The sequence below is a fragment of the Mesoplodon mirus genome (assembly GCF_964341445.2).
Source record: "Mesoplodon mirus genome assembly, chromosome: 5".
Classification (NCBI taxonomy): Eukaryota; Metazoa; Chordata; class Mammalia; order Artiodactyla; family Ziphiidae; genus Mesoplodon; species Mesoplodon mirus.
Window position 1 is genome coordinate 156,567,857 of NC_138980.1, and position 17,132 is coordinate 156,584,988.

General features: G+C 39.5%; 1 protein-coding gene across 1 annotated transcript in view; it reads left to right on the top strand.

Annotated features, from left to right (window-relative positions):
* The window catches only part of ADAMTS12 (ADAM metallopeptidase with thrombospondin type 1 motif 12), a 399,145-nt gene that overhangs the window by 238,772 nt on the left and 143,241 nt on the right, over positions 1-17,132 (top strand). Inside the window, 6 exon segments of the mRNA XM_082622837.1 lie at positions 1,075-1,224; positions 6,762-6,905; positions 7,493-7,637; positions 12,492-12,584; positions 14,054-14,199; positions 16,870-17,039. Coding sequence (XP_082478963.1) covers positions 1,075-1,224; positions 6,762-6,905; positions 7,493-7,637; positions 12,492-12,584; positions 14,054-14,199; positions 16,870-17,039 — 848 coding nt within the window.

The window sequence follows — 17,132 nt, forward strand, 5'->3', positions numbered from 1 at the left end:
AGGGGTGGAAAAGTGTTTGGTCGGTCCTCCCACAGACTCAGAAATTATTCGAAATGCTTGGGCTATATGATCCAGTCTAGCTCTCCAACACGGAGCTACCACTACTAGTAGGGGTGCAGATTCACGTCTGCTGCACATGCTGGGAGATGACGGTTGCTTTCTCCTGTTCCATTGTCCCAGGCATTGCCTCTTGGAGAACGGAGAACTTATGGAGATTCTCAGAGCCTGAACCTTTCCTAGGGCCCAATGGACACAAAAAGCAGACCATTTATTGCCAGAAATTGCACCCACACAAACCCCATGATCTGAAGGTCTGCAACCAGTTAAAGCTCAGAACTCTGTTGGCATTTGTGCTAGTCTTTCTTGGCAAAGACTTCTTGAACTAAAGAAAACCATATGACTAATTAACGACTCTTCAAAACTCTTGTCACTGATTGAAATGAGTCCTTCTAGGATATGGGAGCACATTTTTATATTTAAAAGCTGTAACTAGTATTTTTAAGATCCTAAGAGTGTTTATTTGTGAGTCCATCCCCTCCCATATGCAGTATTGTTAGGGTGGTGGAACTGGAGAGACCATTAATTTGATCTCTGGATGGGTTGATTGCACCAATTCCCTTTTTCATGAATGACTAAAAATTCTCAGATGAGTTTTGATGACAGACCTCAGAACGACCAAAAATGTGTTTCATGTTTGGAAAGACCTCAGCCACTGATGGTTGTCCCTTCCCTATTTAAAAGTTCAAATTAATTCCAGTTTTCAATCAAATCCTTCCCTTATGGGTCAAGTAATATAATTATTAAGATTAAGAGCAAAAGCAACTCAAAGTAAAACATTTGCCATATTTTCCTACTTTTTTCAGGTGTTAGTGAGATTCAGTCATCAAGTGGTGAAATCAGAATAATTCTAGTGAATTCAAAATTGCTCCCTAATTCGTATGGACTATTAAAACAATTTTAATCATGCTTTACAGACCGTATTGAATGTGAATTAATACCCAGATTTTTTCCAGGAGGGTTTTTTTTTCCAGATGTTTCTTTGGGTACCTACTCATCTCTGTTCTCTACTTTCAGAAAAGACATCTGTGCTGGTGTCAATCGCCCCTGTGAGACTCTGGGTCTGTCCCACCTGTCGGGAATGTGCCAGCCTCACCGGAGTTGTAACATCAATGAAGATTCTGGACTCCCCTTGGCTTTCACAATAGCCCATGAGCTTGGACACAGGTAAAGGACCAAGGAAACTGAGATCTCTTCCTCATGTTCATGCATCAGTATCAGTAGAGGGAATGGAGGGAAACTTAAACAGGTTGTCAGGAGAATCTGATTTCATTGTGGCTTGAGAATCACCCTCTTAAACCTCTGCTTCCTCATCTGTAAAGGGGGTAATGGGGAATCACACACGACAAAGATTCCACTGTCTTCTCTGCTCTGACCCGTTGTACCATCGACATCACAGAATCAAAGAGGCCACTGCAATTCTCTGAGTTAGAATGAAGTGAGCAGAAACAAGGAGATAAGCTTTAACTTAATTGATTAATTCAGGAGTAACAATCCCTATTTAGTTCTTATGAAATTGTAATATTGTTAATATCACTAAAAAGTCATAAACCTTAACATTTTGTGCCCTTACTTTATGCCAGATGCTTTGCATTGTGTCACTGAATCCTCTCAACAACATTATGAAGTAGATACTATTGTTAGTCCCATTTTACTTATATGTATTAAAGGAGAACACTGAATAAAGAAAAAATGGAAAACTGCTATAAACTTGGAAAGCCCAGCAGACAAACACCAGTTAATAGAAGGTCCAAGTTGTCACACAAATGTGTGAATTTGATGAGGTGAATTGACTGAAGGCAGGTTTCAGAAAGGTTGAATAAAGGAATAATAAGGATTCTGGATTCTCTAGGTGTCAGAAGTTCCCATGGAGGCAAGATCTTAGCTTATTCATAACTTATTGGTGTATGTATTAACCACAAATAAGAGAAGAGCACACTGGTTGGAAGCTCAGAGTGGGGAGTCACTGTCAGTGGCTCAACTACACCCCTGCCTGTTATGTAGCCACCAGCCTGGGTCTCCCCCCTCCAAAAAGGAAGCAGAACACTGGGCATGTTTGGGGTATCCAGGCAGAAAAGGAGGTGGGATTAGGAAGAACCCTGTTGACTGGATTATTCAAGGCCCAGCCTTTCTGGCCTGAGCTTCCCCACCATTTTTCTCATATAATATTGGAACTTTTCAAAATACTTTTACCTGAAGTACAAAACCAGAGTATCAGCTTGGGAGTTCAGAAAAGTGAGTGCTTATTCTGGCTTTTCCATCAACCAGTATTATGACCTTAGAGAATTCCCTTCACCTCTTTGCGCTTATTTCCTTATCTCTGAAATGAGTAGGTTGAATTAGGTACTGTGATTTCTTTGATCCTTACCAAAAAGCCCTGGGAGATAAATGTGATATATTCTAGTATCCTTAATTATCAAAAATTCAAATACAAATAAGTTAAGGTACTTGCTTATGATTAAATAATGATTGGGGACAGAATGCTAGGTCTTGAAAAGACCAGGCCATAGTTGTTGGTATGTTGATAATAAGTAGGCAAAATGAAAATTATTAGTATGTGCAAATGTATAGGCATCCTCAATCCTGATATGTGGAAGGACTGTCCCTTGTAACTTCCAATAAAGTCATTGGTATCAGCAGCATCTGCTGACCAAGCAACATCAAGTGAATATAACTAGGTCAAACTGAGAAATGATTGCTCAAGACATTCCCAGCAATGGTATGCCCAAGCTAAAGAAAAGTGGAGAAGACATTCTCAAATGCTCACCACTTGTGTCCAAAGAATGGATCCTTTATATATTCAATTCAACTTGGCAGTTTTTAAAAAGTAAACTAGTGGTAATACTGCCATATGATCCAGCAATTGTACTCCTGGGCATTTATCCTGGAGAAATGAAGATTTATGTTCATACCAAAAAGCCTATACATGAATTTTTTTTGTACATCTTTATTTACAATGTTGTGTTAGTTTCTGCATGAATGTTTATAGAGGCTTAATCTTAATGCCAAAAACTGGAAGAAACCCAGGGGTTGTTTCAACTCAATATGGTGAATGGTTAAATAAAATGTGATGGATCCATACCATGGAATACTATTAAGCAAGAAAAAGGAACCAACTATTGATACATGCAGTGACCTTGATGAATCTTTGAACAATTACGCTCAGTGAAAAAAGCCAATCTTAAAAGGTTACATACTGTAAGATTCCATTTACACAGCATTATTGAACTAACAAAATTATCTAAATAGAGAACGTATTAATGGCTGCCAGGGTTTGAGGAGGGAATGGGGAAGGGAAAGAAGTGGGTGTGGCTATAAAGTGCAAAGTGAGGAATCCTTGTGATGATAAAAATGTTCTGTCTTGACTGTATCAACATCAGTATCCTAGTTGTGATATTGTATTACAGTTTTGCAAGATGTTACCATGAGGGGAAAGTGGGTAAAGGGTACATGGGACCTCTTTCTTACAACTTGCATCTGAATCTATAATGATATAATAATATAAATTTAATATATAAATATAATAAATTAAAAGTTTAATTTTTAAAAGGGGACCTTGGGCCATGTACAGATGACCTAAATAGAACACTGTCTTCTAAATGGCAAAAAAAAAAGTTTTGTGTCACTGATAAGAAAGACAAAGTTGAAGGAAGACATATAACCTTGAGTTTGAGTGATAGAAAAAAATGCTTTGGTAAGACACAAAACTGAAGAAGAGAAGACATTAGGAGTGTCCTGGAGTGTCCTGAGAAACTTGTTCATAGCTAAAGATGCTTCTGAGGTATTTAGTTCTTTCTTTAGGTGTAAAGTTCTAACTAGCTGTGGACCAAACTTAGAAACACTGGGCAGATCAATGAAATGGCCTGCAGCTGCCCGGAAAAAGATACAATAAGCTACTATCCTGAGAAGATAATCATTATTGTTCAATGACAAAGATACCCCATTGTTCTTGAAAACTTAGTTGTTTCATCACTGATTGCATAGGATGCAAAATAGAAAGTGAAGTTAACTAACTTATGCTATGGCCTAAATAAATAATTTGATTTTTATTCTGAGAAAATTTAAAATTCTGTTTATGAGAAGCCTGGATTATATCCATCATCCATACCTAAGCTCTCATCCCTTATTGGGTGAATTACCAAAAATGAAGATGGAATTCCAGCAGGAATTTTAAAATCCTCTCTGAGACTTAGCATCCTTTTCCTTTAAGTAATGAAAATATCATGATAGAGATGAACACTTAAAATGCAATATCCACCCAATATATACCACTCTTCTGGATTGTGATATTCCATTTATTTCATTTATAGAGCTTTGCTTGTTGCATATACCAAATTGATATTTTCTGAATGCGTTAGAAAAGCTCACATTCATACTTTGATGATTCTTGTTCTCTGCTGGTTCTGCTGCACCATAAATTAAACAGTAAAAGGCAGGGAATGTCTCACCAAGTGATACCCTGAAACCCAGGCAGTGACTTAACTTACTGTTTCATGTCTATAATTTCATAAACCCATCTAACAGGAATTACAAAACAAAGATGTAGTAAAGCAGGCTAATCCAACAGCCCAGTTAGTTGTTTCAGACTGTAGTAGTCTCCTTACTCCAAGCTGCTCTTGAGTTTCATCCCACCTGCTGGAAAGTAGCTTCCTGGAAACACCTTCCATCCCTTTGACCCCATGTGCTTTCCTTGTCTCTCATTATTCATTTACCCACTGATCCCATGTGACAGGAGTGCTCCCCCCATTTAGAGAAAGTAGACATGTCCAGAGGGACCTTTGTTTCGTAGCACTGCTTTTCTTTTGTTGGATGGGAGCACAGAGGAGTGATAAAGCTGGAGGGGGAATGCTTTAGTGAATTAAAAACTTTAGAGGGAACAAAATCAATTCCTTTTGGGGAACTAATATATTTAGAGTATAGGTTTGAAGCCACCCAGTATATAGGATCCAGCCATATGGCTTGTCTTATTGGTTTTTTGGCCACGAGGCATGTGGGATCTTAGTTCCCTGACCAGGGATCGAACCTGCACCCCCTGCATTGGAAGGTGAAGTCTTAACCGCTGGACCCCCAGGGAAGTCCCGCTTGCTTATTGGAATAGCCAGTGCTAGAAAAACAATTATTCATGGAGATTTTTAGAACCATGATTGTTTAGGATTTTTCCTAATTATTGAACAGGTGAACTTGTGGAATACTTTATGAACTGGGTAGGACTGGATTTGCAACAGGCTGGGGAAGGCTTGCTCGGGGGAGGGGGGAAACCCAACTTTCATTGAATTAACTTCTTTGTGGTTGGGTGGTGAGAGTTCTGTAGATTAATTCTCTGACTCCTTTGTGAGTATTGTATTCATGTGGAATGTGATCAGAGTCTGTAAGTAAGTTGATAACATCTTAATGCATTAAAAATAATACAAGAAAATCCCTAAATCCCCCAAAGACTATTTTCTGCAAGAGTTGCTAACGTTGATCAGGAGATTTTATTAAAGTTAGATATGAGCTTCCCTGTCAGAGGGATTGAATTTCACTAGCAGAGTAAAAGGTCATAATTTCCTCTGTTCAGATTTGGAAAGTGAGCCAACATCTCTGGGTTGTAAGTGTCCAATAAGCAGATTCCAGCGGAGAGGGGTCTTGTGGGGACTCAGAAGTCATCTTGATGGTGATCCTGAGGATGTGGCTTATAAACTGACACTTCTCAGTCTGCCTGTTTCCCACACACCTCCTTGCCATGGGAGTCAGTTAAGCACTTTAGGGCCTTTCAAAGCTGCTTCACCTCGTTATCCCTGGCAGTGGGAGGTCAGGGAGCCAACCGAGCAAGACACAGACAAGAGCACTGATTTGGGAGCACAAAGATCTGCAGAAGACCTAGTTTTGCCACAAACTAGCTCATGACTTTTGACAAATCTCAAACTCTCAACTTACTTATCTAGAAAAGGAAAATAAGCCAGCTAGACAGTGATAAAAACAGCAATAAAAAGTTGCTGTCATTTATACAACATATATACATGCCAGGCACCTTGCTAAGTGATTTTCAAACTTTATTCCACTCAAATCTCATCCCAGGACTATGATGATGACTCCATTTTCTGCTCGGTGAAACTCAGCAAGTTTCAGTAACTCACAGATCCTTAAGTAGCAGAGCTGGAATTCAAATCCAAATCATCATACCCCGCTCTTAACCCTTGTGTAAGGTCTCCCTAATGTCTGATGTTGGAGGGCTCATAACAGTACTAGAAAGAAATCCATCCCCTCCAAGCTTGTGGCCTTTGACAAAGTCTTCCATAGGCTTCCCCTCTCATGCTCTCCCTTAAATTATGATGAAAAGGGAAGAGGAAGGTTTTGTTCTTTTGTGCTACGGTTGCTACAGCAGGAAAAAGAGGACAGCTGGACGCAAGATTTGCCCTCCGACTCTAGTCTCATAGAAGCCAAAGCCAAACTGGAAGCTTTTAGCTTTCTGCCAAACAGAAGTTTTTGAATTAGCCACATGGCTCCCAGGGTTGCATATTTGAAACAAAGCCATGCCTGAAATGTTTCCTGTGCTTTTGAGTTAAAAATTAGCTAGACCCCTCCAACTTCAAAGGCCCGCTTTGTAATCAGATGCCTTCTGCACAGAGGTGGCTCTCCGTGGGTTATTTTCACCTTGGAGAAACTGGTTTTCTCCTTGTTTCACGCCTGCCTCCTTTATATCCTTGTGTCTGTGCCCCCTGCAGCTTTGGCATCCAGCATGACGGGAAGGAAAATGACTGTGAGCCTGTGGGCAGGCACCCGTCCATCATGTCCCGCCAGCTCCAGTACAATCCCACCCCACTGACGTGGTCCAAGTGCAGCAAGGAGTACATCACCCGCTTCCTGGAGTAAGTGACCACACATCTCAGGACAGCCTCACTTGGCTTTCTATAAACCGGAAGTCACTTTGAGTTCTACCCGAGGCCCGGAAAAGTCTCAGTTCCTCTCACAGGTCACAGTATGAGGGTGGCAACAGAAGGGGTGGACCTCACTGCTGCTTTCTGACCCTGAGATCTAGGTGGGTTTTGCCTCCAGCCTCAGCCAGGTGAATACTCCGTCTCCCCTCACCCCCCCTTCAGCTTGCTTCTGTCTAAAGGTGGCTCTTTATGACCTGATCGTGAGTTAAGTCCCTGGGGACAGGCAGAAGCAACCAGGACAAGTCACTGGTCACTGTACCCCATTTGGGGTAAGACGGTGATTTTCTCATTTTACCACTGCTTGTATTTCTTAGATCACATCTGAACAAATGGTGTGAGATGCGATTTACATTTCCTTTTAGACAACTCCACCTTGGGCCTGATAGAAATAAAGTTGTCTTGAAGGACAGAGTACACTAAAGGAATGGAATGGAAGTTTCTCTTGGATGAAAGACTAAATCTTTCATTTAGGAGAAAATCATAAGCAACTGCTCTCATTTCTATTAACTCGTTTTCAGCCGAGGCTGGGGGTTCTGTCTTGATGACAACCCCAAAAAGAAAGGCTTGAAGTCCAACGTCATTGCCCCTGGAGTGATCTATGATGTTCACCACCAATGCCAGCTGCAGTATGGCCCCAATGCTACCTTCTGCCGGGAAGTAGAAGTAAGTGTTGGGTATATTGGTGCCTCTGGTGGGTATGGGCAGGGCTTGAGATCCAGCATGCTAAAGGAAGGGCCAAGGAAATATTTGGAAATCCGAAGATCCAGAAATGGAAACTTTCTATTCATGGCAAGATGTCTGTAAGGCAGAAGGACTGAAGTTGAGGTCATTTATATTCCTTGACCCACCTCCTTGGTATCCTTTGCAACTGGGTGGTGGTTAAGAAAATTCTACAGTGATTTTCAAGAATCACAGTTATTCACACCTGCAGACTCCATAGCAACCAACTTAATCCCTTAAGTTGCTCCCTTTCCTGAATTTCCTTTCTGATTGAAGAGCACCTCCAGATGCCAAAGTAGGAATAAGATTTATCCTTAATTCATTCTTCTCCTTTATTTTCTTCAACATCCAAGTGATAAGTCAAGCCCTGACATTTAACCTCTGATGGCATTTGTGGCTCTGACCTGTCATCTTCATTCTCACCACTGTTCTCCTGATTCAGTTTCTCATTACCTCTCCTTACTATTGTAATTACCTCCTACCCAACCTCTCTCTCTTTCACACTCTTGCTTAAGTTATTTCAAAAAGACACAAATCTAACCGTGGCTCTTCTCTGCTCTTAGGGTCTTCACTGACCACAGGATAAAGTCCCAACTCCTTTGTATGGCATCCCTTTGTGACCTGGATCTTGCCTATTCTCTGAACTCATCCCTTTTAGTGCGCAAGTGTCAGTGTTAATACACAGACGTGAACAAGGCAGGTCTCGCTGACCCCTGCCAGATTCTGTGCTGTGTACTGAATAGGGTGAAAAAGATGAGACCTCAAAAACGAATAAGGTAAATTCTCTGACCTTGAGGAGCTCATTCTCTGGTTGGGGAGGCAGACAGAGAAATTTCAATACAGTCAGATAAATACAAAAAGAGACATAGAGAGAGAACACTGAAGAGGAAGTAACTGCTCAGACAGAACAAGCAAGACAACGGACAAGGTAAGGTTGTCACAGAAATCCCTCACCTTACTTCGAACTGGTTGCCAAGTTATGCTAATTCTGCCTCCAAAATATCTCTAAAGACCACCTGTTCCTATGATTTCAGTAGTCCCCTGATTGGTCTCCTTTCTAAGACTCTGACCACCTCCCCTCCACTCTGCTCCACTCTCCAAAACACAGCCAAATCGACCTTTATGAAGGAAATCTGATGGTGTTCCTCTCTTATTAAAATATGTCACAGCCTCCCTATGCCCCTACAATAAAATTCAAATTCTCTAAAGGGTTTAAGAGGGGCTTCAGGATTCACCCTCTCTCTCACTCTTTGGCCTTATCTCTTAAAATATTATTTTAACCCTCCACTCTCTAACCTGGAATTCTAAGTATATGTATGTTGGATTTTATCACTAATCTTTCGTATCTTGAAATCTCTCCTACATATTTTTCATCTCTTCACATCTCTGCATTTTGTGTAATTTCTTCCTCTTTCCCTTCCAACTCACTAGTTCTCTTTTCAGATATGTCCAGTCCCTTGTTTAACCTGTCTATTGACTTTTTGATCTCATTTATGGTACTTTTTTTTTTAACTTAGAACAGTTTCTTTTGTTATTTTTCTAGATTTCTCTGCTTTTCTTAGATCTTATTTCTAATTCAGACTTTCAATATGACCTTCTCCTTCTTTAATCATATAAGACACATTTATTTTGTAATTTATAATTTCAAATTATAATGGACAATTCTGATGTCCAGAGTCTGTGTGGGTCTGCTTCTCCTATTTGGGGTTTCTTCTGGGTCTCACTTATTATGTATTATTTCCTTTTGTCAATTTCTGCTTTTATTGTGAACTCTTGGTTATGAAACTTCATGTCAGGCTATTCTTTAGGGTTTAGATGGAAGGCACATTCTTTCAGAGAGAAATTTCACTGCCATCCCTGGGTCCATTTAAAATAAATTATTGGTTGGATGTTGTTTGACTACCTACACGAGTGAGATCAGGGCCAGTGTGGATACAAACTCTCAGGGGTAACATTTTACCACTCCTTCTAGAGTTAAAGTCAAAACAGACAAGTTTCCCAGCTGTGTTCCAAGGTTTCTTTCAGTCAGGGGGTAGTCCTTTGTGGTTATGGCCTTATATGAGGTATCAAATCCAACTTCCCGCCCTACATAGACGTGAGGCATTTTCTCCAGTGCCCAAGTGACCATCAAAACTAAAATCTAAGTTACTAGGTTTGTATCTTCAGATTAACAATTTCTCCTACATTTTTAGCCTCTGAGGATTTCCCTTACTTTCTTACCAATTCAGGAATGTGTTTAAAACATTTAGAATCTTTTATCCAGGATTGTAGATGTTTTATAGAGGTAAGGATTTTTCTGGTTATCTCTGGTCAAATCTTCTTTTATATTCTGTTTATCCATACTGAACAACCTCATTCCCTGTAAATGCTGGGTTCTCCACTACCTCCAGAACTTTACATGCTCTGGTTCCTTTGGACCATCCCTGCTACTCATCATTTGAGTCTGAGCTTAAATATCACTTCACATCCTATTGTTCACATCTATGTATTTTTTGACAAAGCTTTTACTAGACTATATTATAGTTGCTTCTTACTTGTTTATACCCTCCCCTACTATATTGTAAGCTTTCTGAGGGAATTTTTATTCCTGACATTCAGCAGTACCTAACACATAGTAGGCACTCAATCAATAAGTGAATGAAGTCTTCAAATCCCTGCATATTGCATCCAAGATAACCTAATCATTTTCAATATTAAAAAAAAACATAAAATACTAGAGAATGTAGCATCATCCTTCTTTATTATAACTTTTGTTTATCTTGAAATAGTTTACATCTCAAAAGAAGCTGCAAAAATAGTGCAGAGAGTTCTTGTGTATCCTCACCCAGAATATCATTCTTTATAAATGCATTATGAACTTATAAGAAAGTTTAAAAATATCCTGGGGGTGGGGGACAAAAAAGGAGTGATAAGCATCAAATAACTAAAGGGCTTTGATTTTAACATCTGAATGGCAACAGACAATGAGATGTTCACCTTGAGCAGCACAGTGAGTTAGGGCTGAGACCCCTACCTGAAGCTGGGAGCCTTTAAGAGCTGTTACACCTCCATGACAGAGTAGATTAGAAGAAATCCACCACCAACAAAGGGAGATGACAGAGAAGCATCTTTTATCTCAGCCTGAGTTTTGAGGGAGAAGGATGCTGGTGGATAATTTTCTCACTAGAAACTTGCTACCATGGGCCAGCCTCATGCCAATTTAGAGTTCATATTTATACTCTTGCATGGTTTGAGAACCCCCATACCAAAAAAAAATAACATGAAAATATTTCTGACCTGATACTACCATGGGATGCCTTGTAGAAACAAAGGTTGAAAAACTGCCCTGGAGGAACACTCAGCTAAGGATGCACAAAACTCCAATAGATAAAGCTCTGTTCAGTTGAGTTCACAATTCAGCACCTAATTAAAAATGTAAGACAGTCTATCTTCAACTAAATGAGGAAAGACAATAAACCTTCAAGAGCTTTGGATAAGTGAATTTTTTAGGTAGGGATAATAAAATAGATGCATAAAAGAGGAGTTTTATATAAGAACAGGGGGAAAAAGCACTATATGATATATTTAAAGGAGATGTGAAGAACAATTACAACCTCTAGAAATGAAAAATATCGTGATTGACTATAAATTTATTTATTTATTTATTTATTTTTAAAATTTTATTTTATTTTATTTTTTTGCTTTATAACAAATTTAATCAGTTATACATATACATATGTTTCCAAGGGAGGGGATATGACTATAAATTTAGTGGACGAGTTACACAGCAGACTTGACAGAGCTGAAGAAAAAATCAATCAGTTGAAGTTTAGAGTTGAGAAAATTACTTCCCATCCCACTTGAGTGTTTCTGAGAGTTGTGTGATGGAGGAGAGGCTGTCCTTTTCCTGAAAGAAATCCAGGCTTTTTCAACTTTTATGTATAAGAAAATTGAGAGCTAAAAAATACGAAAGTAAAGTTGAAACATGAAGGATAGAATAGGAAGATCCATCAACAATAATTGTGAGTTGCAAAAGGAGAGAATAGTTGCAAAAGTTGTAATCATGGAGAGGCAAGAGTTAGAAAGATAAAAATTAAGAATTTTCTAAAATAGTTAAAAATACAAGATCTTGTGATGAAGGAGCATATTGAATATAGAGTACAGTAAGTAGATGGAATGATGGCAGATGGGTGGATAGAAGAAAGACTAAAAGGTGGATGGAAGCAGCTGAGCCATTTCAGATGCTATGTAAGAATCTTGTCAACCTTCCCTTGTTTCTACTGCAGGAGGAGAAATGTGAGGGAATATTCAGTTCACTCCCTGGCAGCTAAAACAAGCTGGCTATTTTGGGTAATAAGTAAATAAGCTGAGGTTTTCTGGATGGAATAGTTTCACTTTCCTTCAATGAGCAGGCTCAAGTTATAACCGCACAGCTGTTTGTAATCAGATCACCTTCCATCACAGTCTGGATTGCTCTTTGATGACTACTGTCACCGGTTGCCCTGCCTAAGGGCAATGAGTACGGGATATTGTGCCACAGGTATAGAAATTCAACTCTTGGGAAATGTGTTTTACCTCCCATTTTCATATTGCCTAGAATGGCCTACAGACCACTGTTTATGAATGATGACAAAGTCCAAGTTAAGTTTAAACTGAGGGTTCTTGTGTGATTGCTTTGCATCACATTACTCACTAACAACCGCAGCATTTATTGTGGGTATGTGGGTGAGTGTGTGTATATTTTACCATCACTGTAGAAATGCTTTTGTGCAAGTTTTGACAGTCAAAAAAAAGTACGATCTCATGTTTGTTTTCCAGAATGTTTGCCAGACACTGTGGTGCTCTGTGAAAGGCTTTTGTCGCTCCAAGCTGGACGCTGCTGCAGACGGGACGCGATGTGGTGAGAAGAAGGTGACGTGTCAGTGACGTGTCAGTGATGTGAGGAAGGAAGGTGGTGGGTGAAGGGTTTAGTGTTCTTGGAGAGAGCGGAGGAGAAGGCCCTGGAGAGCAGCTGCCTCTGGGTGAAGGCAGATCATCACACAGACTTGCCAAAGGAAAGGATTCCACTTCCGTGACTCCTTTTGAGCCTTCACTTGAAACAAGTAGTTAGAGAGAGAGGGCCACGCTCCAATTATAAAACATCTGGCCCATCTTTTCCCGATGAATTTCTGTGGAGTTTGTGGTCAGTCACATCTGCTGGGCTTATCATCAACCTTCATTTTGACATTTTTCCCCCCTCCATATTGGACATTGGGAAGGACAAGCCTGTGGCTTCTTTTTTCCAAAGATGCTGAATTTAGACCACTTGTTATCTTCTTTCTCATCATCTGACCTGATTGCATTTCTTGAAGTCCTATGCACCTTACTGAGCAGGAAAGCCATATACCCAAGAACTCAGAGATGTTAGATACCCTCCAGACGACCTAAGAACAGGATAATACCTGCTGCTCAACGACACCATTTGGGTTCATTGTGAGCCTAAGATTTATGTGTTTAGTGGTCATTTTTACACAGCTTGAGTGTGGCCTGACCCATCACTGAGATTACAGAACTTGATCAGAATACACAGTGACCAGAAATAATGAGAAAGAGGAGGCCAGCAGATGAAACATGCCCAGATCCTCCAGGAAATATGGCCATTTCTAACAACCAACTTGCATTTCTTGTTTCCCTTTTCCTGTATTCACCCTCCTAAACTGGTAGTTGTTGAAGGATTCCCTTGAAGAGGGAGAGAGTGGACTTTTTCCTGAGCCACTTGAAACACCAGAACTGGAAACAATGGGTAGAGTTATAGGAAAGCAGAATTTTTTCTTGATGCCTAACTTCAGCTTCTTAACAACTTGTGTTTTCCGGCAATGAGTGGACATTTTGCAGGAGGATGTTATCTGTTGCAAACATTAAATACCCACAGAGGCTATAGAGAAGTGTTATCACAGTGCCAGTCTGCAAAATGTTTGTTACAGTCTTCAACAAATAAGAAGCTTGCATCAGAAAGTAAATCAATTATGTTACTGAACAACTATATTACTAAGCATATTCAGCTGACATGCTTTTCATAGCGAGACTTTCTCAGTGAAGGAAGCAGTGTGTTGACTTACTTCTGGTGTGCAATCTGCCAGTCACACTTTGAGTAACACTCCTGCATTCACTGCAGCTAGGCACTGTAAAGTTCCCTTTAATTCCTGAAATTCTGTGATTCTAAAACCCAAGACTCTTGGAGGAAATTCTTTTATGAGGCTTTCTTTGTGCTACATCTGATGTGTGACTTGTAGGAAGTCTGTTTGCTCTGGGAGAACTGGGTTTAGACTGCTAGGTTTCCTGACTCAGCTTACTATGGGAACCTTCCTGACTTATGCATCTCCTGCCTTTTCCCTTTCCAGTGGTGTATGGCTGGCAAGTGTATCACAGTGGGCAAGAAACCAGAGAGTATTCCCGGAGGCTGGGGCCGCTGGTCACCCTGGTCCCACTGTTCCAGGACCTGTGGAGCTGGAGCCCAGAGTGCAGAGAGGCTCTGCAACAGCCCTGAGTAAGTCCAGCCAAGGATATTTCCCTTCCTTCCATGAGCACTGGGAGACTAGTCGTGGACAGCATGACTTCAGTCACCCCAGGCCTCCTGAGGGAAATCAAATATGTTCCCAAATATGAAAGGGAGACAGGAGGAAGATTCGTAGAGTGTGAAAAAAATGGTGGTTCTTTTTTGCTTTGTTTCATTTTGGCTTGGCACTGGATTCTTACTAGAACTTGGGTAAGTAAGCTGATTCCATCATTTGGAGAAATAAGCAAATTTTTTAAAAAAGTACAATCTATGTGAAAGACTTTAGGAGATTACACAATTAAATCCTTCTAAATAACCCCATTCTATCAGTGGGGATTAGTTATACCCAATTTTGCTGATAAGATGGCAGCTTTCTTTCCATCATAATGAATGTATAATTTTATAAAAATATTCTTCTTCCCTTAGGTGACTAATTAAATAGCTAGGCACATTTTTTGAGGATAATTATTTTTAATGTTTTAGATTAGGATTTTGTAAACCTCAGAGTTCCATATTAGCCTGTCAAGGATTCCATAGATGTTATTTCACAAGTGGCTTTCAACTTTTTAATCAAATTGCTTATTTTTTTCATATTTTAAGTTTGTATAATGATATTATATATGAATTAAATTTATATTTCCTTGATTTCCAAATATATATTACATTCTTAATTTCATTATTTCTCAGTATACTAGTTCCCAAGTATAATTTTTAAAAAGTGTACTACAATGCCTCCTGTAAGTAAAAAATGTATTAAACTTCTTTTACCTAGATTTACATTAGTCTGCATTAAAGAGTAAGCATCACATTTTTTAACAGTGATAAATATGGTTATAATTCTCTCAGTGTTTCAGTTCCAAATCTTCTCCTTTTTATAATAAATATATTTCTATATGTATATATCTGCATGAATATATATATATATATACATATATATACTATATATATATATACATATAAACTATATATATATATATGTATATATATATATATAATTTCTCCTAGGGGCTAATAAATTAACATCTATGAAGAGTTTAACACAATATCTACTACATAAAATTGTCAGTAAATTGTAGTTATTATGCTATCTATACCATCTCCCATGCATATAAGTAAGTGTACATTTGAGGAATTTGGACAAAATTGTTTTAAAATCTTACCTTTTTGTTTAAATACAAGGTTCCTGAGACTTCAAAAATTCAAAACCCGAAATCTCTTAAAAAGCATTTTTACAGAATATCTTTATAGTTTGTTTCAATGTGATCAGAAAAGTGATTTCCATTTCAGAGATCAGGAAATACAGGTGATTTGTTCTAGGACCTATTGTCATTGTTCTGTATCAGCCACTACCAGTCTGTAGCCTTCCTGGGAGGATGGCCAGTGATCCATGGTTGTCAGAAAAGGGACATCCTTGTTGAGGAAATGAAAGATGATCCTCTAACTTGGCTTCAGGGGGAAAAAATGGCCCCAACTCCCATCTCAGAAGCTACAGTTTGTCTTAGAGTCTCCTTGGATGAGTGACCATGTCTGATCTCAGTAGGTGGTTTGCTTAAGTTCATTGAGAACCATAACAATGGAAACACAGTAACAGATTCAATTCTGTGATTCAGGTCACAGACTCAGGTCAGTGCATTACCAACTGATGCTGAGACTGTATCTTTGATATGTATCAGTCAGCTGTCTAGTGAGAACCCAGCAGGGCTTGGCTCACAAAAGGCTCTTGGATGTAAATGACTTGGAGAGGTGCCAAGTCATAGAGTGTCACTCCATCATCACAAATAGGAAGCCAGCCTACCCACAACTCTCAAGGACAATTCTTAGTCCCGCCTACAGGGAGTTAATGAATGTGAACTGCCTTGGTCAAATAATTATCTTTGGGTGTGATAAATGCAGGAAGTGCCTACAGTAGGATAATAAAGTGTCATTTAAGAGGAGAAGGAGATTACTTCTGGCAGAAATTCAGGGAGAATTCATGATGGAGATGGAGATAGCATTTATTGGTCCTTAAATCACAGGCAGTATGTAGATGTTTAGAGACTTAAGAGAGCGGAAATCTATCTAGAGGCACAGAAAAAATAAAAGCAAATAAGTCAGCCTGTATCATGGGAGCAGTGTGCAAATGAGGAGGAGTGTGGGAAGAAAAGTTGTTCAGGTGAGGTAAGTCAGTATCATTAGGGCCTTGGATGCCAAGCTCAAGAGGCTGGACTGGATTCTGTGGCCATGGGGTGCCATTAAAGATTTTTAAACAGGAAACTAAAATAATTAAGGCAATCATAAAAATTAGCCAGAGAAGAGTGTGTACAGTAGGTTAAATGAGGAAAAAGAGGGCAGACAGGAATGGAGATAAGGGGTGAACTAGTTTGGTGATTGTGGGAATGAAAAGGAGGAAACAAAACTAAAGTCACAACTGATGACCAGGTAACTAATTGACCATGGGGTCAAACTATTTCAAAACAGGCAACTATATACTTGGGACTGAATGTTCATAGGCAACAGCAAAAAATGTGGGAAATTTGAAGAATTTATTCAAACGGTGAGTTTTGAGGCTAGAGAGGGACATGGTTTGGCAAGGAAGGGGCATGGCCGGATACCAGAGGATTTTTAACAGAAAATGCTGGCCTTTAAGGAAATTAAAGAAGAGTTTGTGTGTTTCATGTGTAGACCAAAGTTTGGAGGGAAATACTGCACCGGAGAAAGAAAACGCTATCGTTTGTGTAACGTTCACCCCTGTCGCCCGGATACACCAACATTTCGGCAGATGCAGTGCAGTGAGTTTGACACTGTTCCCTACAAGAATGAATTCTACCACTGGTTTCCAGTTTTTAATCCAGGTAAGGAGCTATAACAGTATATTCCAGATCTAAGACTACAGCCATTATCAGAAAGCATTTATTTGTCATGGTACCTGTGATGTCTTGCAAAGT